Source organism: Falco biarmicus, chromosome 3 (genome assembly GCF_023638135.1).
Source record: "Falco biarmicus isolate bFalBia1 chromosome 3, bFalBia1.pri, whole genome shotgun sequence".
Classification (NCBI taxonomy): domain Eukaryota; kingdom Metazoa; phylum Chordata; class Aves; order Falconiformes; family Falconidae; genus Falco; species Falco biarmicus.
The window spans coordinates 98,763,835-98,791,202 of NC_079290.1; the positions used below are offsets into that span (position 1 = coordinate 98,763,835).

General features: G+C 46.9%; 3 protein-coding genes across 7 annotated transcripts in view; 1 reads left to right on the plus strand and 2 right to left on the minus strand.

Moving 5' to 3' along the window:
• The window catches only part of RANBP9 (RAN binding protein 9), a 40,893-nt gene extending 29,331 nt beyond the window's left edge, over positions 1-11,562 (plus strand). The window contains exons 7-14 of one of the 3 annotated variants that reach the window (XM_056332383.1): positions 193-305; positions 1,620-1,728; positions 3,117-3,307; positions 5,047-5,194; positions 6,865-6,938; positions 9,285-9,436; positions 10,126-10,237; positions 10,584-11,562. In XM_056332383.1, the coding sequence (XP_056188358.1) occupies positions 193-305; positions 1,620-1,728; positions 3,117-3,307; positions 5,047-5,194; positions 6,865-6,938; positions 9,285-9,436; positions 10,126-10,237; positions 10,584-10,714 (1,030 nt within the window). In that variant the 3' untranslated portion in view covers positions 10,715-11,562. Of the gene's footprint in view, positions 1-192; positions 306-1,619; positions 1,729-3,116; positions 3,308-5,046; positions 5,195-6,864; positions 7,033-9,284; positions 9,437-10,125; positions 10,238-10,583 lie in introns of those variants that run through there. The other 2 variants (XM_056332382.1, XM_056332384.1) reach the window with 2 other exon arrangements.
• A 254-nt stretch (positions 11,563-11,816) lies between these two features.
• NOL7 (nucleolar protein 7) lies at positions 11,817-15,832 on the minus strand. The gene is made up of 8 exons (XM_056332389.1): positions 15,696-15,832; positions 15,558-15,618; positions 15,425-15,486; positions 14,676-14,707; positions 13,593-13,680; positions 12,922-13,043; positions 12,764-12,841; positions 11,817-12,165 (listed from the first exon to the last, which is right to left on the minus strand). Exons 1-8 carry the CDS (start codon positions 15,830-15,832, stop codon positions 12,098-12,100), a joined length of 648 nt encoding a protein of 215 aa, XP_056188364.1. The 3' UTR covers positions 11,817-12,097.
• Positions 15,833-16,043: 211 nt separating this feature from the next.
• Positions 16,044-27,282, minus strand: SIRT5 (sirtuin 5). Of its 3 annotated transcripts, none has more exons than XM_056332388.1 (9): positions 27,170-27,282; positions 26,480-26,618; positions 23,888-24,021; positions 22,133-22,358; positions 20,472-20,559; positions 18,676-18,729; positions 17,649-17,772; positions 16,699-16,814; positions 16,044-16,175 (listed from the first exon to the last, which is right to left on the minus strand). In XM_056332388.1, exons 2-9 carry the CDS (start codon positions 26,598-26,600, stop codon positions 16,100-16,102), a joined length of 939 nt encoding a protein of 312 aa, XP_056188363.1. In that variant the 5' UTR covers positions 26,601-26,618; positions 27,170-27,282; the 3' UTR covers positions 16,044-16,099. The 3 variants fall into 3 exon arrangements, with proteins under 3 accessions (XP_056188363.1, XP_056188361.1, XP_056188360.1); XM_056332386.1 differs by lacking the exon at positions 27,170-27,282 and adding an exon at positions 26,901-27,031; XM_056332385.1 differs by lacking the exon at positions 27,170-27,282 and adding an exon at positions 26,805-27,007.
• Positions 27,283-27,368: the final 86 nt, after the last annotated feature.

The following is a 27,368-nucleotide window of genomic DNA, read 5'->3' on the forward strand; positions in this document are numbered from 1 at the left end:
TGCAGTGTTTTGAAGAAGATACTACCTCTTAATTACTTTTGTCTGACTTGTACAGAAATTTCTGAGTTTCAAGTAGACTTCTTTTAATTCAGTCACATTTTTTTTCAGAAAAGGGTTTTTACACTCAAGAAGTTTTGGTTTTTTATCTGTATTTAATGAATGTTTCTGGGTTTTGTGTTTGTTTATTTTTAGAATGGTATCATCTTACTTAGTTCACCATGGATACTGTGCAACAGCAGAGGCATTCGCCAGATCCACAGACCAGACTGTGCTAGAAGAATTAGCTTCCATTAAAAATAGACAAAGTAAGGCTGGAAAGCACGTTACATCCTTTTTTCCTCCCTTAAACAAATATTACGTAAAACTTTATCTTACGCATCACTGTAGAATTTCCTTTCAGGACCACTCCATAGTACGGTTCTTTGCTGTCATGTAAAGTTACACACGTATGAACAGCGGGTTAACGCTTTGGAACTTGTTTGATGTAGCAGAATGTGGTACATTACCTGTTGTCTTTCTCTTGAATGGAAAATTGTGATCTGTCTCAAACAACTGTGTGTAATGTCTCTAAACGAGTGTTTGTGAGAGCTAATGGTCAGTCACAAACAGGAATATAAAACTTAGTCTTGGCAAACATTTAGACTTTTTATCTTAAGTGTGAAAAGGGGTAGAGATTAGGGAATGCTTTATAAGTTAAATCAAATTTGAGTTTTCCTGCTTAACAGATGTGAGGGGGAAGAGGACAAGGAGAACTAACAGCAGTTCAGTTCTGACTTGCTGTGGCAGTGCTGTTTGGCAGCCTGATTTAAAAACACCTTCCCCGTTCATTTAAATCCCTGCTCAGTGAACACAAGCATTTGTGTGACTGCATGCCGTACCAGATGGGGGAACTGCTCTGGCTGAAAAATAGCCCGTTCGTTGGGCAGTTTCTCATTTGGATCGATTTCTCTGTTGGTGCGGTAAGACCTGTGAGGCTGTTTGCGACTTGTGCCAGGTTACAGCAACAGAAGCATCAATTAAAGCAGGGACTGTTGTGGAAAGGTTTAGTCAACTGTAACCTGACTGGAAGTATGTCTTGTAGGTGAGAAAGACTAAATTTTGTTTTTTATTAGTCCAAATTGAACCTATGGGAGTGGGATGCAATTTGGATGTTCTTGGGTGACGATAGTTTGGTATGTGCTTATTTATAAAGGTGTGAAAATGACAAATCACAGAAGAGTGTCTGCAATCTTAAGCTAGCTCTAAATGTGCAATCTGAGTACAAAGTAGTTGTATGCTGGCAATAAATAAAAATACAGAGTACTCATTTAGATATATGTAGGTGGAGTGCAGTTCTTAAATTTTCCTGTTGAACATTTTAAGGAAGCATGATCTTTCTTTACACTATTTTTTTCTAAGAGGAAAACACCTTGTTGATTGATGGTTGCAGTGTCTTTTAATCGTTAATTTACATGTATGAATCCGTAAGCTGTCCATTTAACTGATGTTGGTTTTGGTGAACAGAAATTCAGAAACTGGTTTTGGCAGGATGAATGGAGAACCCATTGAAACAACATAACAGCTGTATCCAAGTTTACTAGAAAAAAATCCTAATCTCTTATTTGTTTTTTGGTGAACAGGAATTCAGAAATTGGTTTTAGCAGGAAGAATGGGAGAAGCCATTGAAACAACACAACAGTTGTATCCAAGTTTACTAGAAAGAAATCCTAATCTCTTATTTGCATTAAAGTGAGTCTTCAAATTATACAGATGTGTGTTTATAGATGGCACAGTACCTTCTGAGACAAGACAGTTACTCATTTAAAGCTTTCACAGAAGTTTAAACAAAGTTAAGCAGCGTTTTTTAGAAAATGTGTATACTGCACTTTTTTTATGCTATATTATTTGCTACATGTTTAACTAGGTTTTGTCATCGAGGTCCTGTTTTGCAGCATAATTCACATCTTGCTGTAGACTTGTTCTCTAGAACTAAGTTTTGTAATTTTTTGAATAAATTTTAATCGGTTTGGGTGTCAAGTAAAACTTAAAATGTAAACTGATATAGTATCATCACATTCAAGATGGTCAAGAGCCCTGTTGGCATAAGTTGGTCTGTTCCTCCAAATGGGTGACTGACTTTAAAGACCAGTTTAAATGAGCTGTTTCACTCCATGTCACTTTACTAGAAACCTGTGGCTAATACTGTGCAAATTCCATAATTCCAGAGAGATCTCTTGGCTTCCCAGGCACACAATAGTCACCTTCGTTCTGGCATTTTTACTTGCCAGCTGCGCTGATCTTCCAGAATTTTGTATCACGTTGTAGTGTTTGAATGCAGGAAAAAAAACTGTTATCTCCTGTAAGAACAAAGCACTTTAAGTTTCATGTTCAGTTAAGTAACTTGGAATGTGTTTGAAGTCTGTCACGTTCAAGTGCTGAACAGAATTCATGTGATAGTACTGCAGACTTACCACAGAATTCACAAAATGAGAACATTTTGATCAAAGACTTCACTCGATAACGTCACCTGTATGTTATCTTTTTCTCAATCTGTCTTTCTAAATTTTGCCTGCTCTATTGAGGCTATCTAAGCCTAAAAACATAAAGCAGTAGTTCTCAGCTTCCTTAAAGTCCATAGTAAAACCTCCTTATCTAAAATAAAATTGACAAAGAGCAACAGCCTCTAAAGGGAAGGTTTGTATCTGAGCTTGCTTTTCAGACCGTTTTCTAGTGCAAATGTTTAATGTTAAGTTACCGTTTAATGTCAAACTCTGTTCTCATTTACTTTGAGAGAAATGATAGACGTGACAACGTAACGACATATCCTTCTCAAGAAATAACCTTGCCCCTGCCAATAAAACCAAACAGTTAAACCAAGAAAATATAGCTTCTCTAAACTTTGAAGACTTATTGACAAAGTCTGTCCTCAGAGGACAATATTCCTGTTCTCCTCCCTCACAAATTTTGTAATTGCGTATTTTTGGCTGAATACTCCAAAGCTTATTGATGATTGGGTTACTGACATCCAGCATTTTGTTGAGTCAGACTCTTTGTATATTTAACACTAAAATTAAATCGTTGGTAAATTGAAATGTGAAAATTGTTTTATTAGCTTAACTTTTTTGCCTTTTGTTTAGGGTGCGCCAGTTTATAGAGATGGTGAATGGTACGGACAGTGAAGTGCGGTGTTTGGGAGGCCACAGTCCAAAATCTCAAGACAGTTACCCTGTTAGCCCACGATCATTCAGTAGTCCTAGCATGAGTCCCAGCCATGGAATGAATATTCACAATTTGGCAACAGGCAAAGGGAGCGGCACACACTTTTCTGGTAAGTTGGTGTGGAAGATAGAGTACATAGATTTGGATCCACCACACCGTGCAGATGATTTTTATTTTTTTTTTCAGTTAAGTATTGGGAGACCTTACAAATACTCACAGCCTGACAATTTGTTTCACTGGAGAGTTGATACTGAATACTTTGTATAGTTTTAATGATTAAAATATGTGATTCTCAGTCACTGGGAAAGGGAGAGTATATAAATAGAATCAAACCTTTTTTGCACGTGCTCTTGGTTTTACTAAGGGTTTGCAAATTAGTTTGCCACTGATTTCTAAAGAAATACTTGTTTCTGGGAGGTGAAAGGTTCTGACAAAAAATTCTGTCCTTTCAATTATAATATATGGCTTGGGCAAAATGGTTTAAATCCAGTAAGTGGTGTATACGATCAATCTCCTGTGGTGTTTAATGGAGTAGTAGGAACAGCTGCTTTTGTGTAGGAAATGCCAGGAGCTAGGTGGTGGGGTTAGGTAAAAGACTTCCTGCTGGCAGCCAAATTTCAGTCTGCGCGGTTGAAACAGTTGTGAGAAGTGTCGAGGTGGTGGGAAACCTTCGGAGCTGCCCCATGCTTGTGGGGAGACTCCCGCACCCTCCAAAGCACCCCTGCAGGGAAGGTCTTGGGCATGTTAAAATGGTACGTGAACATGTCATCTTTGAACCCAAGATTCTGAAGGTAGTAGAGGCTGTCAGTTTTCACTTTTGTTTCATTCTTAAATCCAAACTGGCGCTGACTGGGGACTTTTTATTTCTCTTGGTGGGGTTGAGTAGGAAGTCAGTGTAGCCAGGCCACCGGCACCCCTGCTGCCCCTGGAAAGGCAGTGGCTTCACCTTTCTTCCCTCTGTGCCAAGGCAATGCTATCGTGTGTGAGTGGAGATCTGCTTAGGTTTTCTGTTCTGCAGGTGGGATGTCTTGCAGAAAGTACCTCAGACTTCCTAATCTTGAAAGGAAAGGCACCACTTAATCAGCAAGTTGATGAATGTATTATTAGAATTGCGGTTTGGGATTTCCTGAATGGCCACAACTGTTTTGTTTATAATAAACCCTTCCTGTGACCTCTTTCTTACTTAGAAGATACTAGGGAGCTCCAGCTTTTGGGCTTGACAGAACTGGCAATTACATGTTTGCTTCAAAGAGTAGTTTCTCGATTGGGTTTTAGAAGGGTCAGAAGAGATTTTAGCCAAGACATCATAATTTCACAACATGGTGTAATTTTATTTAGCAAAGCAAATATTAACAATTAAAATAATTATACGGGGGAGGGAGGGAGGTTGTATTTATGTGTAGCAACATGTATTTTCAGCACTGAATTTTACTGCGTATTTATCGAGAGAATTATGTGATTAGGAATGAGTAAGATGTGTGTCTGCTTCCATTCATAAAGATTACAATGGCCTAGAAAAGATTTTCAGGTCTTTCAGAAACAGTGTATCAGTTCTAAAAAAAAAATATTATACCTTGATGCAGTTTTCTGGGTTACTGATGGCTAGGTACACCTGAAAAGCCTTCACAGGTGTGTGTTGGTACTTGTTAATGATGCTGAACTTCTGCAATGTAGAAGCCTTAAAGGTTCAAATACCTGAAATACGGAGGCTGAGTATGTTGGTTTATCTGTTTGGCAAATCGAGCGTTTCCTGACCAGGAACAATTAAGTGATACTTACTTCACTTCTATAAATCGGTACTTACAAATAAGTTTGTAGATGATGACAATTATTAAAACTTTCTTTCAGGGTTTGAAAGTAGTTGCAGTAATGGAGTAATATCGAATAAAGCGCATCAATCATACTGTCACAGTAAACACACGACTACCAGCTTGAATGTACCAGAGCTGAACAACATAAATGTATCAAGATCACAGCAGGTTAACAGCTATTCCAGGTGAACAAACTTCAGATGCTTCTAACTGACGTGAAGGCTTGTGTTGTCCATGTGTTTGTATTGCAGAGAAGAGTGTTCAGTGGGATTTGATGTGATTTTTTTTTTTTTTCCTTAAGGACAGTTAAAACATCCAGTGTAAGGGGCCAACAGCTTGTGATCACCCTAGTGTGATCTGGTTTTAACTGCTCAAGCTCAGTAGACTGTTTTCTTGTGTTTGGTTAAAGAAATGCAATGGACAAAAATAAATTACCTGGCTTATAGCTATTTATGGCCAGTTTTGAAGCTGTATAGTGAAGATTAACTAGCTCTCTGGCACTTGAGATTTTAATTTAAGCCACTGACATTGATTTAAGCATGTTGCCTGTAGGTAGTGAAAGGTTTTTTAGATACTCTGTTTGTGGCAGTATCTGCAAAGTAAACACAATTGAGATGCATATGAAATGTGAACTCCCCTCCACTGCACACACAAGAGCTGTTTGCCTTCTCCAATCACTGTCCCTTGTGCAAACACATTCAATTCAGAGCATGAAAATGGATGTATTAACCAGGGTTAACAGGGTTATTCATAACCAGTAAATACTCAGCTCTGGGTTGCACAGATGCAGCAGAACCTGACTTGATGTGAAATATATAACAGGACTCAGCTGGGCTGTCCAAAATGGATTCCCAGAACTCCCAAGGGGGATGCGATGATGTGGTGGTGATAACAAAAAAATATTTCAGTTGGATGGTGACGATAGGGGGGGACGAGTAACATTTTTTAACTTCATGATTTGTGTTTGCGTCAGCAATTGGCTCTGCCAAAAAGTCTGGCAGTGTCCGAGCAACTTTGAGATTTGTCACAGGAGGAGGACAATTCCTTGGCTGCAGTGTTGCCCACTCAGAGAGGCCTTTCCGCAAAGGAAGCTGAGTATTTCTGGTTACGTGGAAGCAAGATATTAAACTTTTAAATTGAATCTCTCTGGTCCTGAGAGAGCGTTTAGGTTGCCATTCTCCATGGCGAAACAGAACAGATTCGGATGTAACTGTCTGCAAAGCTCAGTCCCCAAAGCCGCGCTGGCATTTTCTGAAAGTGCTTCTGTGACCCGCTGCGAGCAAAGTGGTGTGAGGAGTTACATGCTCTGAATTTGCCCCTAGTATCTCTCTTCAGTGTCTTGGTTTACTCAGTATTTGCTTGGGGTTATTCTTCTTTTGCCTTGTCATTCTACTGAGAGTAAATGACAGATGAAGGCTTTTTTGGAATCCATTTACCTAAATATGATAGTCTTAAAGTAGGCTATATATTGAGTTAACTGTGGGGTTTTTTTAAAGAAGTGGGAATAGTATATTTTCTCAACGCCTTTTCTCCAGCTCTGTGTATGTAGATACCCAAACAAGGTAAGAACTTTTTGGTGTGTATTTAGAAAGTGTTATACTAACTCCTGATAATGGTGGACATGTTTAATTTTTCAGCATCTGAAACTTGTTTCAGTGGATGCTGATGCTAGTTGAGAGCGCCTTACAACCTCCCTGGTGCTCTGGTATCGCCAGTTGCTGTGGGAAAAACTTGGTAATATTTAAAAGCAGCTTTTCAGTAGCCAAGATGAGAAAGTACTGTGCTGAAGTTGTGAAGAAGAGAACACAAAGTACTTCAATGCAAGTAAAACTTTTATTTATTATTCTCTTTTCAGCAATGATGTAGACATGGAAACAGATCACTACTCCAATGGAGTTGCTGAGACTTCATCCAATGGCTTCCTAAATGGTAGTTCTAAACATGATCACGAAATGGAAGAATGTGACACAGAAATGGGTCTGCAGTGATATTTCTTACATTTTTATTAAGTGATGGCAACAAGGTTATGTTTTTACTTGCAATGCTTCCCAACTTGAAAATTAGGGGTATTAGTTCAAATCTTAATATTTTTTTTGGCTTGTTTTGCTATTAGATGTAAATTTTATAACCACTGATTTAGGTGGTCCAGTGTCAGTGTGAGAACAGGGGAAACTGGCGACTCGTGGATATTGAAATTAGCATCATTTCTAAGGAAGTACCCTTGAGAAGAAACATGCTTCTTCTCAAGAAGCAGTAGCATGCCTGGGTTCGGCTTGGCAGGTTGCTTCTCCCTCTTCCCCTAGTCCTCTTGCCATTCGTGGTTCTCATGGCACTCAACAGTAAGAGTGGAAACTCCAGATCACTTACATTGAAGAATGCAAAGTGCTAGTATTAAATGCTCAAGAAAAGAGCTGTATTTGGGAACTGAGATGTAAAAAACCAAGCAAGTTTTCCACCCAAAAAATACCCCGTTTCACATAATTGTGGTCTAACAAATAACTTCTACTTAACCTGTTTTTTTATACTGGTTGTACCTGTTGACATTAGTGACAAACGAATATTTAAATTCCCTCTGATGGCCAGCACACCATAAAAAGATCCTGTCCCCACCCAGTAAGGGCGGTCAGGTCATGTCGGTGCAGAGGGGCTGGGGCCGGGGCAGCGGTTGTTGCTGCTGCCCACCTCCCAGGGAGTGGAGGAATCCAGCCCAGCCGGTTCTGCAGTTGCAGAACTGTCTTCTCAAACCATAATGTGTCAGTTAATAATGTTTAAATGAAATGTGACACTTGGGAGGTCCCTGGTAAGCCTGGAGGATGCAGTGATACCCAGAGCCATCTGTGACCGCTGCAGAGCTGGGGGGGACGTGCTGCTGCTGACCACGCAGCTTTGCTGGTAAACACCAGATAACTGTTGCAAAGCAGCTCTAATTCTGCTCCAGCCCCGGAGGCGGGAGATGCGGATCGCCAGGCTGTTTTCCCTGCGTTACGTTCTGTAACTGGATAATAACAAGGCCTCGCTTCTTTACTCTCTTTGCAGCCTTTTCCACAGAGGCTGGCTGTGTCAGACAAGAAGCGGCTGCACAGGGCGCAGAGTTGTTTGTGGTGGTTGTTTTTTAATGTAGTTGTTTTCTGTCTTTGGAAAATGATGTCCTAGGTTGGGCTGCAGCTCACAACAAACACCGCTGCTTGAAGACTTGTGGGTGCTTCACCTTTGTAAAAAAGAAATGTGGCTCCTCAACCTACATTGTTTACCCTTCCCCACCCCCACCCCCCACCTGGTTTGAGTTTGGTGGGTTTTTTGCTTTTTGAGATATGAAGTATATACTCCTTAGTGTATGTAATGTTAAGTAGGTAGACTTTTTCCAGAGGTGATATCTAAGAGAGAAAAAAAAAAAAAGTGGCCACTTACAAATCCTTGTTTGAAATACTGGTCGAAACACATAGCATAGGTCAAAACAGAGAGCAATATTAAAATCAGAAGAATGATTTTGTAATTCAAGTGTACGTCCAAATTTTGATTTGGAACTCAATTCCGTTGCTGAAAAAAAGCGAGGAATGGATAAATGCCCCTCCCCCCTTTTTTTTTACAGGTTGCTTTAGTTGTAAATTTAAAAAAAAGAAGGCAGAACTTTCAGAGATGCCAAGGGTTGATTTACTGTTCATAAACTGCATTAATATATTTTAAAATCACTCTTGGGGGGGAATATTGTAGAAACAAAAAGAAACCAATTGTAGGGTTTGGCTTGATTACCAAATGTAACAAAATGTCCAAATTATTAAACTAATACATTCTACAAGGAGTATGAACGGTCTAAGTGACCATCTTGTGGCAACACCCACGGTGGCTGTTGGGGCAGTTCAGGGGTTTTAACCCCCTAATTAGCAGTTCCAGATTCAGTTCCAGCACTTCAGAAGTGCAACACCAAAGCATTACCAAGGTAGAACTGCGTTGACAACTGCTTATTTTTGTCGTTAATAAACTCCCATAAAATTTTAGGGTAGAACTTGGTTTATAGTCAGTTTAAAATTAACCATTGCAAAATAAACAGCGTGTGTAGACAGCCTTTGCTGTTAGTTAACTAAGTCTCTTTAACGTTCCTTAAGGAGCAGCTCAGCAGTGCTCGGTGTAGAACATTGTGGCAAGGTCTCTGCCCCCAGGGGCTTGCTTTCTGGGAAGGAGGTGTCTTCTGGGTGAAATCAGTGCAGATTCTCTAGGTCCATAGATCTGTTACTGTCCGCCCTGCTAGCGGTGATGATGACGATATCGTTTTTGCAGAAGTAGATTCAAGTCAGTTAAGACGTCAGCTATGTGGTGGCAGCCAAGCGGCGATTGAAAGAATGATCCATTTTGGAAGAGAATTGCAAGCAATGAGCGAGCAGCTAAGAAGAGAATGTGGCAAAAACACAGCAAATAAGAAAATGCTCAAGGTATGTGTGATCTTGGAATTGTGGGGGTGTTCAGGTGAACAACCGTGCCGCCCAGCAGCTTTCCGCAGCACGCGGCGCTGCAATACTGCTGGGCTTTATCTTCTGCCATTTTTAAAATTCTGTGTGTGTCTGAGAACAGTATTCTGCTCTTGGCTCCTGTCTTGCGCACACAGCGTGTTCGCAGGGAAGGTAATTTCATACTGTAAGACAATTGAAACCAGAGGTGAATTTAGCACTTCCCTCTCATTTCTGACCATGTAGCTTGGCCTTGCGAGCCAAAGTGCCACTTTCAGCTCTTGTGATCCATGAACCGCAAGGAAGAGGATTGATACAGGTGCCTGAAATGTGCTCTTGTTAGTACTCTGCGTCTTGCTCAGTTCACCTTGGTTTGAGAATGCTCTGGAAAAAATTCCCCTGCCAAAGACTGAATGCGTGCAATTTTCAGTGTTTTCTCCTTCCCCATCGCTTCCTAAAACACCTCTAACTTTTTTTCTTCCTGGTGGGCAAAACACTGCTTGCTCAAAATGGCACAGGTCCTGCTACAGTTTTTTATCCTTTTGTATTGATGAAGGACACTGACAGTCACCTTTTAATGAATCCCTGAATCAAAATAATGGGTGAAGAAAGTAGCCCTCGTTTTCGCGAGTGCAGTGTAGCTGTGAGATACAGCGAACGTCATCTTTCCGCAGGACGCCTTCAGTTTACTGGCGTATTCAGATCCCTGGAGCAGCCCTGTGGGGAATCAGCTTGACCCGATACAAAGAGAACCTGTGTGCTCTGTACTTAATAGTGCAATACTCGGTGAGTAGGGCCTGGCGGGCTGCACGGTGGTGCGGAGCGCCTCGTGTCCCGCTTGGGGCTGGGTGGCTGACCCAGTCCAGCCGCGATGGGGTACGCTCTTGGTAAAAGGGGCGGGTTAACGGAGCGGGTGTCGTCACCCTTCTGGTGCAAAGCGAATCCGGGCCAGCTCAGCAGCGGTGCTGTGCCAGGGGGTTGGAAACGTCACCTTGTTCCTGCTCTGTCTTGCTGCAGGAGCAAGAGAGACATCTGGGCAGAGTGGTTGAAGCAAGCCGAGCGGTTGTCAGTGTTCAGCGTGTTGCTCTGAAATTAATCGGGCATTTTCACTGCCCCTGTGGTGCTTTTTCAGAGACTCACAACCTGCCAAAGCAGCCGCCGCTCGCCCTGGCGATGGGACAGGCGTCGCAGTGTCTAGGATTGATGGCTCGATCGGGGATCGGATCCTGCGCCTTCGCCACAGTGGAAGACTACCTCCACTAGCTATGCATTGGAAGGTCCGAAAGGTGGGGTGGCATGCTCCACGCGGAAGGTAGACCAGCTCGGCTGACTGGAATTTGGAATTTTAATTATGTACTAAGGACAAGTCTGTTGCTTTATGTTGCTTCCTAGTTTACAGCATGATGCAAATGATTTCTAACTTAGTGTTAGGAGAAAACTTCCATCTTTAAAACCTCTTAGACAACTAAGAGTTGAAACTATCACTGATAATGTCAGACATCTGGATTGACAAGTACTGATCCTTGAAATGATTGTCCAAAACAAACCAAAAATCCTGCTACCTTGTGGTGGGACGGAAGAGGAGATGTGGATGTTTTAGCATGTGGGTGATGTAAACGTCGAGCAGGATGACTTGCCAACCTCCACCCCCATTGTTACATAGTTCAATCAGTGTAATTTGCAAAATGCATAAACACCTGATGGTTTGGATATATAGTGTTGATGGGAAGAAATGATATTTTTTAATGTGTACTGTAAAACTTGAATTACTCAGGAGCTGAGTGAATATGTTTGTTGCTACTTACAATCCCAACCTGTTGATCTTAGTAGTTTTTTGTTTTAACATGGTCTTTTCAACTTTGTTTCCTTGTTTAACTACAGACAGCTTCTGTTGTGTAGACTCACCAGTTTAACTGTTGTATTATAACAGTATTACATGTCAACAGTGTGGTTATGACCTATTTATATAAAAACCAAATATTTAGTCAATTTACAGTCTTAATTTAATCTTTGTACACCTTGCATTTTTAAAAGTGCTTAAATAGTACTATATTGCAATAAAATGTAGTGATATCATAATTAACCAGCCATTAAAAACTTACTTCGACATACACGGTAGCAGGGACTTGTATGCTACGTCTTCGTGGTTCCTGAGGGAGCTCATTCAGCGCTCCCTGAAAATGGGGCTGGGGGGGAAATGTATCTTATTTTTCAAAAGCAATCGTCGGGCTGCACAGGGCGTCCTGCGGTGTGAGCGGAGTTGATGACTGAGGCATTAAGGATCCAGCCTTTCTTTAGAGATGCGACTGAACAGCCTGCAGTAACCGACTGCTGTGAGAGTAAGTGAAGCACCCAGAGCCGTAAGTACAACGTCGTTCATCTTTATTCTCTGCAAGGGAGCTCCCTCACGGAGGCAGCTCTACATGCCTGGGGGAAACACCAGCTGTTGTCAATGAGTATTAAGGATAGAGTTGCTTCCCCAGCCACTCCGCGACTGGGGAGGGAACAGGGAAGTCTGCTGGGATGCAGCCTGGTGCCTTCCGGGGGCTTGAGCTGGAAGCCGAGCGGTGATGGAGAAGTGGGGGAAACACCTTTGCCGTGTTCAGTAACAGTCAATAGCACCTTCTGAAGAAGCTGTCCTCATACTCAGTTTTTCATGTGTGCTGCGAGCCAACGCTTTTTAAACCTTGCTGCTCTTTCCTTTTTTTCTTGCCCTTGAAAGAAAAAAGCTGTCGGTTGCTGTTTCCTTAGCCCGGCTATGGCAGAAGCAGCAGCGCACTGATCACTGCGCATTTCAGAACAAAGCTGCCTGGGCCACTGACAAAGCCCCGTCACCTCACAGACCATGGGCGCCTTCCATGACGGAGGAGCAGCGCGTGGCTATAACCGGTGTGTGTCAAGTCTGTCCCCGTTTGTCTCTGTAGGGACATTTTTTAATGGGGAGAAACAGGCGCTATTTCCCTGCGCTCACACAGCAGGTCCAGCATCTTGGCAGCCCTGCTTTACGTTCTACCTGTCTGAAATTGTTTCCAACAGCTCAGAGGTTGTTAGAACAACAGTTAGTATTTATTTCTACAGATAAACATGTTGTTTCTTAATGTACGAAAAAGGAAGAAATTTTTTCCAAGCTGTGTGTCACGGAGCGCTCGCCGCACCCACTCGGGCTGTAGCGCGCTGCTGCCCTGCCCCAGCTCAGCTTCTGCAAGTTGGGAGCGAGATCCAGCCCTCCCAGGGGAACCGTGCTGGTGCTTTTAAAGTGTATACGTAAACCCATGCACAAAGTAGTACCTAGTCTGACTTTTCTGTACTCACCCCAAGATTTGTCCACAAACTGAACTGCTGCGCTCTTAACTGGTTTTTTCTTGTTTTCAAGGGAAAAAAACTCATTTGCTGAAACAGAGATGAGTGTTAATTACCAAGCTTAACCCAGGCAAACGCAGATGCAGGACCCCCCTGAGGACACTGCTTACCCTGTGCCCGGTTGGCATGTGGGCCGTAGAGCTGCGCCTTTACGAAGTCCAAGGCGAGCTGTTGGTGGAGGCCTGTAAAACTCTGATCTTTTAAGCGCACAGCTGTATAGTTTCCTTTTGACCTAGTTAAATAAGGAGATGTAAATCCCTGGAGCGCCCTTACAGACCCAGAAGGGGCCCGTGCTTTGCTACTCAAGCACAAGAGCAGCCAGTGCTGGTTTCTGACGCTCGGCCAAGCTGTGCAGCGGTATTAACAAAAAAATCAGACCAAGACTCTCAAGCTGTCCTCATGGCTTTGCGCCCCACGCAGTCCCTTGGGACCCCTGAACTAGTCCTACCAGAGGGTGCAGTTCCTCTGTAGGGACAGCAGGGACAAGAAACGGGGGAAGGAAAAGACAACTGAAAGGGAGGAGTAACACGGTGGCTACTGCTGTGCTTGTGGCTGCCCAGTTACATATACAGGATACAGAAGGACTATTTCTCATACAAATTTTGTGTGTGTGTAATATATATAAAAAAATATAACACTTAAAGGCACCATTAGCACATAAATACACTTTCTGAGAGGAGGAGCAACGGCAATGTGAAGGGAGCACTGTGAAGGGAGCACTGCACAGCTGCTGCGCTGCCCCCTCCCCCCCCCCGTGCAGGCAGGAGCACCCCCAATGTACCTGGCACCCTTTCCTTGCTTCTCTTTCTTCACCTGCCTTTGGTCTTGGCCTTGTCTCTGCTTCACAGCCCCACCTCCACTCTGTTTACCTACAATAAATTGAATAGATAACAGAAAAAAATTCCCAAATGTTACAAATTAAGAGCTGTAAGTGAGAGGAACAGGAATGAGATGAGTTCAGCTGTGAAAAGGTGAGGGGTCTTCTGTTAACAGGCATTTTTCAGCAGCTCTGACCAGTAAGAGGTGCTCTGAGAGGGTGGGCAGAGCCTGCCTTGGGGGAGCCCCGCAAAGTCCTGCTGGGCAGCCTGCCCCTGCCCTTCCCTTGGCATCAACACCAAAACCGGGATTCAGCACAGGACAAAACCTCAACACAACAGAGCAGCCACAAGTAACACACGAAGGGGAGCGCTGCTGCGGATTCGTCCTCAAAGTACTTTGGAGGCTTGAGTATTCAAGGCACTGTCCTGAGCCCATCTTGTTTGTGCCAAAACAGTAATAAAAGGAAGAAAAAGTAGCAGTTACACCATCCAGCTACATAATTATGTAAGGAATAGATGAGAGAATTGTTTTAAAAAAAAAAACCACATATTTTTTACAAGTACAGAGGGCTAGAAACCAGCAGTCATGGATGCTCCAGACTCTTCAATTTTCAGAATTAGAAAAAGTTACCTCATTTTTTACAGATGCTATTAAATCACAGCATGATGTGTAAAGTATCACGGCAACTAACAACTCTATCCAGGAATAGCCTTTATAATTTAAAGGCTAAGTATTCATCTCCCTCACGTAATCCTGGCTTTTCTGACACCTGCCCTTTGTTTCCTTAAACACCTCGGGCTCTTTCAACTGAAACCACTGTACAGCAGACCATTTCTGTACAAGGCACAGGACTCAGATTAAACGTGGCTTTAGATTTTTCCTCAGATACTTTTCCTTGGCAATGATCTGTTCAGTCAGTTCAGGTTTTGGACTTCCAGAAGAGCTCTGCACAGGAGCGCTGCCCCGCTGCTTCTCCAGCACAGAGATGCAATCCTGAGGGATTGGGAGAGCACCACACCACCAGTGCAAGCTGCAACATACGTACCTCGCTCAGCTGCCGCAGCCTGCTCATCAGGCCTGTGGGCCAAGAAGGCAAGAGGTTATTCCAACTCACACCCCCCTCTTTCACTCAAAGCCACAAACGCTCCGGCCTCAAGCCCAACCCCACACACACCAGGGCCCACCCGGAGGGGCCATACAGGCTCACCTGTGCTCACCGGGATGGTGGGGTGGCCGTGGCTGGTGCCCACCAAGCCACTCAGCAGAATGAGGGGGGGAAAACAAGATGGCAAACACCCCAAAACTTGTGGGTCAAGATAAAGGCAGTTTAATGAAGCAACAGCCAAAGTTGTGGAAGTGAAGGAAAACAGAAGAAGTTCTTTTCTACTTCCCATGAGAGGTGATGTCCGGCCGCTTCCTGGGAAACAGGGCTTCAGTGTGTGCAGCGGATGCTCCGGAATATGGACATGGTAAATGACGAACGCTCCCCCTCCTCCCTGCTCTGAGCTTTTATATCCGAGCAGGCTGCAATGGCCCTTTGGCCACCCTGGGTCAGCTGTCCTGGCTGTGTCCGTCCCCTCCGCCCCGAGAGCTTGCCCACCTCCCGGTGAGGGGGGCTGGAGCCAGCCCTGAGGCCGTGTGAGCGCTGCCCGGCAGGAGCCAAAGCGCTGCGGTGCTGCCACTGCCTCCCCTGCGACTGGTACCAGCACAGCGCTGCTGGGGGCTCCGCCAGCCCCCCCCCCCGCGCCCCTCCCCCCCCCCCGCGCCCCTCCCCCCCCCCGCTCACCCCCTCACCCTGCGGGCGGCGCGGCGGCGGCCAGCTCCTGCAGCACGGCCTCGGGCAGCAGCTTGCGCTTCTGCGGGGAGAGAGGGGGTCAGCGGAGGTCGGGGGACGTCAGTGCGAGGGGTGCGGGCCGGGCCCCCCTACCTTCTGCTCCGCGAACAGCTCCTGCCGCCGCCGCCGCTTCTCCTTCAGCAGCTCCCGGTGCCTGCGGGGAGGCGGGAGGCGCCGTCAGCGTGGCCCCGGGGCTGGGCTGGGGCGGGGTAGGGGTGGAAGGGTCCGTACCTCCGGGCCGCCTCCCCCACGCGCTTCCGCTCGGTCTGGGCCGCCTCCCGTGCCGCGCCGAAGGCCACCTCCTCCGGGGCCTCGTCCTCCGAGGAGGCCGGGCCCAGCAGCGCCGCCGCCTTCCCCCGCCGCGCCATGGCCGCGCGCCGCCCGCCCCGCCCCCTGACCCGGCAGCGCTCCGCCGCCTTCCGGCCACGCCCCCCGCGGCCCCGGCCCGCCCCCGCCGCGCGCGCAGACACAGAGGAGGGGCGAGGGGGGGCGGAGCCCTGGGGCGCGGCGGGACCGGCCGCCCGTTTATTGCCCGGTGTGGGGGGACGGGACGGGACGGGACACACAGACATGGAACGGGGGAGGGGCGGGGCACACAGGCACGGCCCGGGGGAGCCCCCCGGCCCCCGCGGCGCTCAGGCGATGATCTCGGTCGGGTGGCGCGCCAGCGCCGGCGGCAGCGTGCTCCCGCAGGGGCCCGGGAAGTGAAACCTGCAAGGAAGCAGCCGGCTGAAGGGGCGGGCGGGCAGCCCCCGTCCACCCCCGGCACCGGGCATAGCGTTCCCCCAACCCCCGGCACCGGGCAGCGCCCCCCACCCCCCCCCCCCCCGCACCGGGCATAGCGTTCCCCCAACCCCCGGCACCGGGCAGCGCCCCCCACCCCCCCCCCCCCCCGCACCGGGCATAGCGTTCCCCCAACCCCCGGCACCGGGCAGCGCCCCCCAAACCCCGCACCGGGCAAAGCGTCACCCCCCACCTCCGCACCGGCACCGGGCAGCGCCCCGCACTCCCCACGCATCCGAGGGTGGGGGTCGGTGTCGGGGCCGCGCTGCCGCTTCCCGGTGGGCCGAGGCACGCCTGCACCCTCGGGGTGGGCCGGTCCCCCGGCAGCCCAGCGCCCGCCCGCACAACCCGCCTCTGAAGCACGGGGGCCGCGCGCCCCAAACAGCGTTTGCTTCAAACTCCCCCCACGCGTTGGGCGTTTTTAACGGAAGACGGAGCCGAACGGCCTCACCTGAACCTGCTGGTGGCGGGCGTAGCTTCCGTGTTGAACTCCGCCACCGGCACTCCCCGGGCGGACACCTGAGGGGCGAACATCGCGGCAGGGTACACCACCGAGGAGGTCCCCACCTGCAGGGCCAGGGGACACAACCACAGGTGGGGCAAGGCCGGCAGTTAACGGGCAAACCCGACCAACCCGCAAGGTGAGGACCCCCCCGGCATGCTGGATGGGCACAACCGCTAAAGCTCGGAGGATCCCTAACAGAAATGAAACCAAACCAGGATCTATATTCAGCGTCGCTGTATATATAGTTACTTAGTATAGCATAAGAACTGGGATTTTTTCCTTTGAGGCAACCCAAAGAAGCCCATTTGTGGATTATAACGGTACGTCAAAAAAAAAAAAAATATCCCAGAAACACAAAATGGCAGACTTCGCCATCAGGAAAACAAAACAAGATGTTCCTTCTGTTACTTGACATCATTCTGTGAAGGGTACACAATATTCTGGGCGAGTGCTTTGGTCAGCAATCCGGAACCTACATGGCACGTAAATAACCTCACAAAAAAAGCAGCACATGCTAACAGCTAGCTACCTTCTTAAAGCATTTTTTTTTAACTGAGCATCAAAATAATCATATAATCACTGCTTGAGAAATTCAACAGCTAAACGGTATTAGCCAGCCTCTAACACTCGAGCTGCTAACAGCCGTGCACACCAAACGCAGACTGCAGACGCCAGCTGAGCAAGATGCACCATGCCAAACCCACTGATTTCCAAGCACTACATGTAGATTTTCAAACTTCACAGTCTTCTACTATTTTACACTTGACACTAAGGAGTCCCTCCAGGGCTTTCAGTTCCCTCAGGGAAGCAGAGATGCATCTCCTTTACCCAGGAGGTACAGCTCCAGCATGGCTTCCCTGCCGGTTACGAGGCACGGTAACAAAAGCGTCACTCACTACCAAGCAGAGGTCGCAGATGTCAAGCTCCTTCTCAACCTCTGTGAGGATGTCAGGATCCAGGGTTTCGCCAAACCACACAACGTGGGGACGGAGGAGCCCGTTGCAGCCATCCTCCTCACACCTGTTCAAAGATCACAAAGGGACAGCGTTATGCTGCTGATGCAGACGCTTCAAGCTGCAACACGGCACAGCAGTTTTCATTCTCATCTGGGCTCCTCACCTGCCCTCACCTTTCTCCCTTTTCTTTCGCAGCCCTCCCCCCACCTTCCTCCACCGCGTGCGGGACTGGAGGCAGCTGATGCCGTGCTGCACACGTGTTGGACGTACACACACGCTGCCTGCTCACACCGAATGGGTTGCTGAACAGTTGTTCATCTCAAGATACTTAATCGTGTCTTCCCCTTAACTGAGCTTCTGAAATCCATGAAACATAAACCATAGCGTGTGCTACAGACCTCGGCCTCCATCAACTTTAAAAAAAATGGCCAACAGGTTTTTAAGGAGAAAGTGAACTGCAAGGCAGAAGCATCGCATTAGCCTCTTCTCCTTAGGAACCATAGGAAAACTTTGGTGGCTTCTCGCACCTGCAGCTAGCTACGGCAAAGTTCCAGCCGTTGTAAAAAAAGCACTGTGGCACACTGAGTGCCTGGCAAAGGACTACGCAGTGGTTGTACCCAGACTAACAGAAGGTGGCACCTGCAAAATAACAAAATGTTTACTGTGTAGGACATCATGCAAATCTCCTACTACTCCACTTACTACAAAACCCATGAATTTTGGCATGCTTCAGCTTGATGCTCAAGTACACAAGCATGCAATCCCTTTAGCATCATGGTAAACTTCTAGGACACACTCCTGTTGTCCACCATAACTTTAGACTCTGTTCTCTGGGGCAAAGTCCCATGCTTTTTCTCCTGTAGAATGTCTCTGCGTCCTTCCAAAACTAGGTGAGCAGTAACATAAGCCTCTGAGATGCACAAAGCATGAAGAGGTAACAGCGAAAAACAAAGCAATCCATACGTACTGAGGAAGGTCTTCAACTGGAATCACGGCGTCTTCTGTTTCAGGATCTGGAGCCCTGAAGTTACAAAATGGAAATACATATTCAATTGTACAAAGTACGCTTTATACATTAATAAAAACAGCATTCTCTAAAGCACATTCTCCAATCAAGGAATCTTTGCAACTTCAGCCAACTTCAACACCTACTACAACCCCGAAATACCACATACAGGGCGGGCAGACATTTGTCCAGAATAACCCCAGAGCTAAGCAGCTGGAACAAGCTGGTCAAAGTCTGTCAAAGGCACAACAAATATTTATGTAGCTATCTGGTGAAATGTAAAGGGAAAAAAACCCTAAAAATCTATGAGCATATGCCTGTCCTGTCCCCTTGCCCCCCTTTTTTTTAATGGCAAAAGAGGATGGCTAGAAAAAGGACTGACTGATTCTTCTGCAACTTTTTAGGTTGCAGAAATCCTGGTAACTGATGCTTCCCTCCTGATTGTGTCACACATCTGTACATTAAAGACCTGTAATCACGAGAATCTTATTGATGACTTGAAGGACAAAAGCTACTAGGTGCTCAAGAGATGCAGAAAAGGACAAGAAATGTATCAGGTGATGACAGTCCAATTATAAGGAATACGCATCTGGTTTAATAAAAAACCTGGAAGGTGAAGGAGATGGGAGTAAACACACATTGTCAAGGAGTACAGTTAGTTGATGTCCAATATAAGAGTTTCAGACCATCTGAAATAGTTCTAATTAAAACATATATAATGATGTGCTAACTTAGAGGTTAGCAGTTACTCATTCACAGGACTGATGCACCAGAAGGCTGCGCTGCCAGCCAGCCAGAGCTGGGCAGGCTGGAGAGCTGGGCAGAGAGGAACCTCATGGAGTTCAACCAAGGCAAGTGTCGGGTCCTGCCCCTGGGCAGGGACAGCCCCACGCACCAGCACGGGCTGGGCTGGCCTGCTGGGGGGCAGCTCTGCGGGGAAGGGCCTGGGAGTGCTGGGGGGCAGCAGTGTGCCCAGGTGGCCAAGGGACTGGTGGGATCCTGCGGGGCATGAGGAGGAGCGTGGAGGGGATCCTGCCCTCTGCTCTGCCCTGGTGAGGCACATCTGGAGTGCTGGGTCCAGTGCTGGGCTCCCCAGTTCAGGAGACAGGGAACTGCTGGGGAGGGTCCAGCAGAGTCTGTGAAGATGATGAGGGGTCTGGAGCACCTCCCTGACGAGGAAAGGCTGAGCGAGCTGGGCCTTTGCAGCCTGGAGAAGACTGACAGGGGATCTTGTCAAGGTCTACAAATATTTTAAGGGCGAGTGCCAAGAGCATGGGGCCGGGCTCTTTTCAGTGGTGCCAGTGACAGGACAAAGGGCAACAGGCACAAACCGCAACATGAGAAGTTCCATCTGAACATGAGGAAAAACTTTCCCTTGAGGGTGCCAGAGCACTGAACAGGCTGCCCAGAGAGGTTGCGGAGGCTCCTTCCCTGGAGACATTCAAAACCTGCCTGGACGTGACTGTGCAACCTGCTCCAGGTGACCCTGCTTGAGCAGGGGGTTGGACAGAATGATCTCCAGAGGTCCCTTCCAATCCCAACCAGTCTGTGATTCTGTGAGTTATGGTATCATGGGCTCTCACTGAAGTCACCAAGCAGTACACTCGCCTTTCAAAACAGTTGTGTAAAATTTAAGCAGTAATACTATTAAAGTAAAACGAGGTGGTTGGCTGAAACTCCTGTATGCTCCTAAAATGGCCCCTTTTCTACAAGAGCAAAGTAGAAAATACAGAGAGTTTACGAGGCAGACGTATTACCCTTTCCCAGCCAACGCAGGGCATATTGGACTCTTGTAATTCGCAGCTATGTTTCCACAGTTGGTGCATCGAGTTTTAAATAAACTACCTGAAACACAAAGAGGAAACACCAGGCAGGGATGAAGCGATTTCTCCGAGGCACGGCTGTACAAGGAAGTTGTTGTGTTCATCCTAGACGGCCTTTATTTGACTTTGAAGATTATACCTTGTGGGTAGCTTACTACAGGAACTTTAACAGCCAAGTGCTGAAAACTGGCAGCATTATGAACGAAATGCTGTTTACACAGCACTTACACATGCTTTTGTTCAGCAACCCAAGGTGAGCAGCATCACAATAACTGCACAGACCAGGCCCAGCTAAGACAGACACAAGCCTTCCAGCTAAAAGGCTGCAGTGAACAACAGCAACAGCCTCTCTAAGCTACGATTTATCGCCTTGTTCTACGTCACAACGTGAATAATACACAGCCTCCTAACAATATTTCAGAGGAAATTCATTATTTAAAGTATCACCGAGGGAGATGTTTTCCATTTATTTCCATTTATTGCTTTTCCCCCTAAATCAGAAATGTATTCTTAAAAAAAAAAAAAATACTCGTTAACACTGTTTTGTTTTACGCAAAACTCCTCAAGCCCAAGACTTTTGTAGCAGTAGTAATGTGCTGTAGAGATGTGCAATATTACCAAGACTTTAAAATAGTTTCTTTTTGTAAAGAAGGAGGACAATCAAAATTAAACTATACCCAAGGCTTTATCCTTGGATCCACAACTGCAAACAACTTCGTGCAGCTCTCCTGGGTCCAGATCACAAAGTAGCGGTACGAAATCCCATTTAAACCTCTTGTGATACTTAAGTTAAAAAGCATTATACTGCTGGATGGGACTGTGTCCTGGGAGACCTCCGCCCTGTGGCAGGGCCTGTGGAGTGGAGAAAGGAGGAGTGGGGGCACCTCAAAGGATGGGGAAGGGCCTCCCCACCCTCGTTCTTTCCACACCTGTATATTTCCTCAGACCAAAAGCCCCACTGACCCCCACCCACTGCACCTGCCTTGTGCTCCTCTGGCATTTGCACAAGAGGGCAGGAGCGAGGAATGCCACTAACAACAGTGAAGACAGAGGGAATGCCAGTGGGTGTAGGAGAGAAAGGCAAGGAAATCTCATTCATTGCCAGCCCCTTCTTCCTCCTGTAGCCAAGGACTGCACAGGTGGGTCTTTAAAGGACAGGACAGGGCACAGGGAAAGCACCGGGGCTCGTCAGACTGGTCTCGCTGGTACACCCTTTACTGGCAGCAATACTGGTCTGGCACGACCACTACCACACAGTGGAAGTCCTCATAGATTATTTTCTCCTCTTCTAAGCAAGATCAGCAAACGTCAATATCCACATGCACTCAAGTGGATCCAAGGCAAAACTAAGCAAGCAGGAAGGGAGAACCAGTTCCTGTGTACTGTCAGAATCCATTAAAAAAGAAAGATGAGAAAGAGAGGCTGTGAAGTACCCAAAACAACTTCTGAAAGACAACAGGGTGATACTGCAAATAACCTGATGTGGGTTTCTATCATTTGAAAGACAGATTTCTTTTCTCCCAGTACTTATCCCGCTCTCTCTTCTCCCCGCCCAGCTTTGCTGGCCTGCAGCAGCCAGGTAAGCTGATTCTTACCATGAATTTCTAAGAGGTGCTTTGTGCCTGCCTTTCTGTGCAGCTCATCAATATTCTGAGTAATGACCACAACGCTCCTTCCTTGCTTGCTCAGTCGCCTTTCGCACTCTGCAATGGCAACATGTGCAGGATTTGGATGTTTACTCAACATCACTTCCCGGCGGTAATGGTAAAATTCCCATACACGAGAAGGGTTTCGTGCAAAAGCCTCCGGAGTAGCCAGCTCCTGGAAAAGACATTAACAATTCATTCCACCAACAAAAGGACAAGACAATCCCCTCCCCAGGCTGAAGCCTGCTGCCATTGACACTGCTACCAGCATAACAAGATCATCAAAAGATGATTAATTATAACCAGATGCAGTTGACAAGAATATAGCTCGATAGTCCTTATGCAGATGACAAATCTAAAGTATCTTATCAAATGAGGAAATAATATCAGTAGTGTGGTACATGGCTTGACATAGTACACTCAGACCTTATTCTGTGCTGCCCTACTGAACTATTTGGAATTTAGTACATCACAAAGATGAGATATTTCAATGCACACGATTTTTAGCATTCAAAACTCTCTTTTCCACACCAGCCATAAAACTCAGCATCATGTGGATATATTTCCTTCACTAGCAATTTCTTTTCTGCCTTAACTTAATCATAACACAAGCCAAATTACAGCCATTGTCAAAACCAAAGTCTAACGCCTTGTCTTTTATGTGCCGGTAAAATCTAAGCTATACTTTTCACAACAACTTTAAATTTTGCCTTATCTTTTTTTAAAACATGGAGTAGCTCAGTCTAATGCTTCAATGCACACTTCTACGGATATAAAACCACCAAATGCAAGCTTTCTGATGCAGAAGAGCCAGGCATTTATACACACCCATGCTCTGTTTGAATTGACAGTCGCCGAAAGAAAAAACGCATCTTTAGATTTGAACCATCTTGAAAAACTCATCCCTCTGACTCCTTTACAACTTCTTCAAATCTTACATGAATGCTGCCATTAAAAACCATAATGAAAGCAAACATGATTGCAGTGTTTGGGACAGCAGTTACTGACAGTATAACAGTTACCTGGAACATCTGCGGCACCATGCAGGGTCAGACTCACAAGGCACCTATACAACTCACACATTTCGGTGCTCACCGCTGCACCACTGCACCCCACAGTGTCTGCTTCCACCTCCTCTCCCACCCCAGGGGCTCCCAGCACTGGCACGATCACACCAGCAAGAGAGAGTTTGTGGGAGAGTTCAAGCCTACGAGGAACCCTGCCCCCAAACAAACAAAAATCCTAAACCATTTTTAAAGAGTATTATAAGAAAGCGAGATTAAAACAACTAGGTGTTTTGGTAGAAGTTTCTTCAGAGTTTGAAACAGGAAAGGCCCCACGAGGTAGGAAAACAGCGAGGGTGTCAAAAGATGAGCAAACAGCTAAGCTGCAAGGCAGCAAGAAAACAAGGAAGATAGAAAGACCCAGAGCTATCTGCAAGAACACTGTTTTTCCCGAACAACCAATAAACCAAATGACAGAGAAGAAGAAGGGGCAGCTGCGCAAAGCAGGCCCCCAGGGCACGAGGGAGAGCTGCAGGCACAGCTGCAGGGAGAGCATGTTCTGTCCCTACCACAGCACTTCCACCTTCAAAGGTACCGTCCTCTGACCCCTCTCGCTCAGCTGCCCGATGGGCAGAGCAGCACAGCGACGCAGAGAGCAGCACAGCGACGCAGCTATGCAGCTGCTGCCACCAGTACCTACCTGGGCTTGCCACTTTCTCCAGAAACCTCCAGCCCCTCTGAAAGTAGGAACTCCACTCTCCGCACTGACGCCGGCTCCTGTGATAATGGCTATATGCTTCGCTTTGGCAAACACTTCTCGAAAATCGGCCATATCTGTGTGTGAGAAGAAAAAAACAAATGACCATTCAAATGCTTATACTTTTATTTAAGAGGCCATACAGACAGTGCTGGCAAAATTATGCATCCAGAAATGGCTTCCATGTACACCTCCCGCGACTTTAACTTCAGAATACTAATTTGTTTCTGTATATTAGAATTTGACAGGCAATTCCTGGAGATCCTCAAAAACGTATGTGAGCAAGCTCAGTAGGCCAGCATATATTAAACCATGACTATACTCAATATTTGAAAGACAGAGCATTATACCAAAACCCCACACTAGATGCTACCCCGATAACAACTGTTGCCAACACCAGCCAGGCACTGTTTGCTTCCTAACTGTAAGGTAAGAACCTGAGAAAAAAAAATTATTTACATTTAGCTACAAAGTATCACCTTCAAAATTAAGGTAATTTGGGAAAATACATTTCCTTCTGAGGCATCTTGCCCATTTTCTAGGTTTGCAATTGCATTTTCTATTTTTGAATGTATGTTCCCTCCATTTTTCCCTGCGTGGTAAAGTAACTGGGAAAAAGATGGGAAATCTCCTTTGTGGTTTTCTACAAGTCAAAACAAGATTAAAAAGGAACAGGTTAACCACAGAGAGAGACAAATTCTCTTCCAGTTTACCTCAGATACTAATTTTAAAGCAACATATCTTAGAATCACAGAACGGCTGAGGTGGGAAAGGACCTCTGGAGATCATCCAGTCCAAACCCGCTGCCTAAGCAGAGTCAGCCACAGCAGATCATCCAGGAGCATGTCTAGTCAGGTGGGTTTTGAGTTTTTCCCAGGATGGAGACTCCACCACCTCTTTCTGCACAACCCATTCCAGTGTGTGACCATCCTCACAGTAAAGGAAAGAAAAAAAAAAAGAAAAGAAAAAGTGTTTTCTTGTGTTCAGATGGAATCTTGTGTGTTTTCATTTGTGTCCATTGCCTCTTGTCCTGTCACTGGGCACTACTGAGAAGAGTCTGCCTTGTCTTTGTTCCCTCCCACCAGATGTGTTTATGCATTGACAAGATGCCCCCAAGCCTGGTCTCCTCCAGGCTGAAGAGCCCCGGCTCTCCCAGCCTCTCCTCATATGCCAGATGCCCCAAGTCATTAATCACCTCTGTAGCCTTTTGCTGGACTCTCCAGTACGCCTGTGTCTCTCTCATACTGGGGAGCCCAGCACTGGACCCAGCACTCCAGGTGTGTCTCACCAGGACTGAGCAGAGGGGACAATGTCTACCAGGGCCCTCAATGTCTTTTCTGCGGAGCTGCATTCCAGCAGGTTGGCCCCAGCCTGTCCTGGCGCCTGCGGTTATTCCTTGCCAGGGCAGGACCTGGCACCATCATCCATTTGCTGAAATTCAGGAGATTCCTCCCAGCCTACGTCCCCAGCCTCTCAAGGTCCCTCCGGGTGGCAGCATGACCCTCTGGTGTATCAGCCAGTCCTCCCAGCTTTGTATCTAGATACTTGCTGAGGGGGTACACTGTGCCCCATCATCGAGCTGATTAACAAAGATGTTAAACGCTACTGGCCCCATTACTGACTCCTACAATATGACCCTAGTGACTTGCCTCTAGGTGAACTTAGAGCTGCCGATCACAACCCTAACCTTCACAATTTACTATGTGGTTCATTTTGGGGTGGGGTTTTTTGGTTGGGTGGGTGGGTTTTTTTAACCAGAGGCAGGTAAGTTTTGACGAGGAGAGTCAGTCTTTGGAAAAGTCCCAAGACCCACTGGGCAGAGAACACTATGATTCTGATGCCCCATCTGCTGTCATACACCAGACCTCACAAGCTCTTGAATTTGTGAAGAACAGGCCAACAGTCCCCTTGGTCTGGTCTCCCGGCTCTGACAGCAGCTGAACACTGATGCTCAAAGCAGAGAAAACAAGTGCATCTTGGCTACCCAGCTGCCAGGGGTTTCGTTGTTCCACCTGTGCCGTTCTGCCTGCCGATCTTGAGTTAAGGCGCATCCTCAAATTAAAAAACAAAACCAAAACACACCCCACCTCACCCCCCAAACAGAGAGAGAGTATTTACTACCGCTTGAGCGAACAGTCTGCCTGGGGTTACCCAATATCCCGCTACTCAGTTGTTACAAATGCTCGAGGTCCTCCATAATTCTTGTACAAAGAAATAAGGAGCGACTTTTATTACCCATTAGGATTATGAAAAGGAAATGCAATTAACTAGCGCATGTTAATGTGCATCAATTATAAGTGCTAAAACCATGCTACCAGGCAATCGTCCTGACTATGCCAGGGTTTTGGGAACTACATGTAATACAGGCATAGAAGACAAATTTTAGCAGCTGGGGGGGGGGGGAAATCCACTTTTCACTCTTCTAAACATTTTGAATTAAACTATAGACTTCACCTATGACACGAAACCTTCTAAAATTTCAAATTAGCTTGAAAACCCACCTGGGGTACTAAAGCAAACAAACAGATATCTTACTTGAACTGGGACGAGCCATTTCCCAGCAAAACTTCTGTTTCTTTGAAGAGGCAGCCTTAAATCCAGAATACACTTGGGAAACCAGCCTTCTAGAGGTAAATTGAACGAGACTCATCAGCATCCCTCGAAAGTATTTCACCTGCAAAGAAATAAATTAAATGCCAGAGGCCTGTTCAGGGACCAAGCTCCCTGTAAGGAAACCTCTGTAAAATAAAGATGAAAGTATTATTCCTTGTTTTCTCCCACATCTTGACCTCCCCCACACACACCGCAAAGCACAGCCACCGCAAACCCAAGCCCCTCCAACCGGGATGACTGGTTTTACCTGGTTATACAAACCAAAGCCCACCGAGCCCTTAAAATAACATTTGCTAAGGCACAAAACGGTACCGTGACGGATTATTTTCTTAAATAACTGAACCTCCACCATAGCGTCTGACGGAAAAACAACTCGCAGGAAGCCGGCGGGCAGTTTCAGGGGCAGGGTTGGCCCGGGGTGCTGAGCTGAAGCGAGCGGCCACCTCACGGAGGCCTGAGGAGAACCGCGCCGGCGGAGGGAGACGCGCTGAGGGGGGGGGAAGGGGGGGCGGCGTCCCCCCCCCCCCCCCTCAGCGCGTCTCCCTCCGCCGGCGCGGTTCCCCTCAGGCCTTCCCTACGTCCGCGGGTTCGCGGCCCGCCGGGTGTCCTTACCTCAGCGGCGGCGACCGCGGCTGTAAGACGCGGAGGGCCGAGGCGTGCGGCGCCTCACGTCCCGCCCTGGGTTTCCTGAGGGGGCGGCCCTGGCTGCGCTCCGCCCTCGGTCACTGAGGTACGTGAGGAAGAGGGTGGTGTGGAGGGAGGGGAGGGATGGAGGCAGCGCAGCTCTCCCAGCGGGGAGCTTTCCCTACTT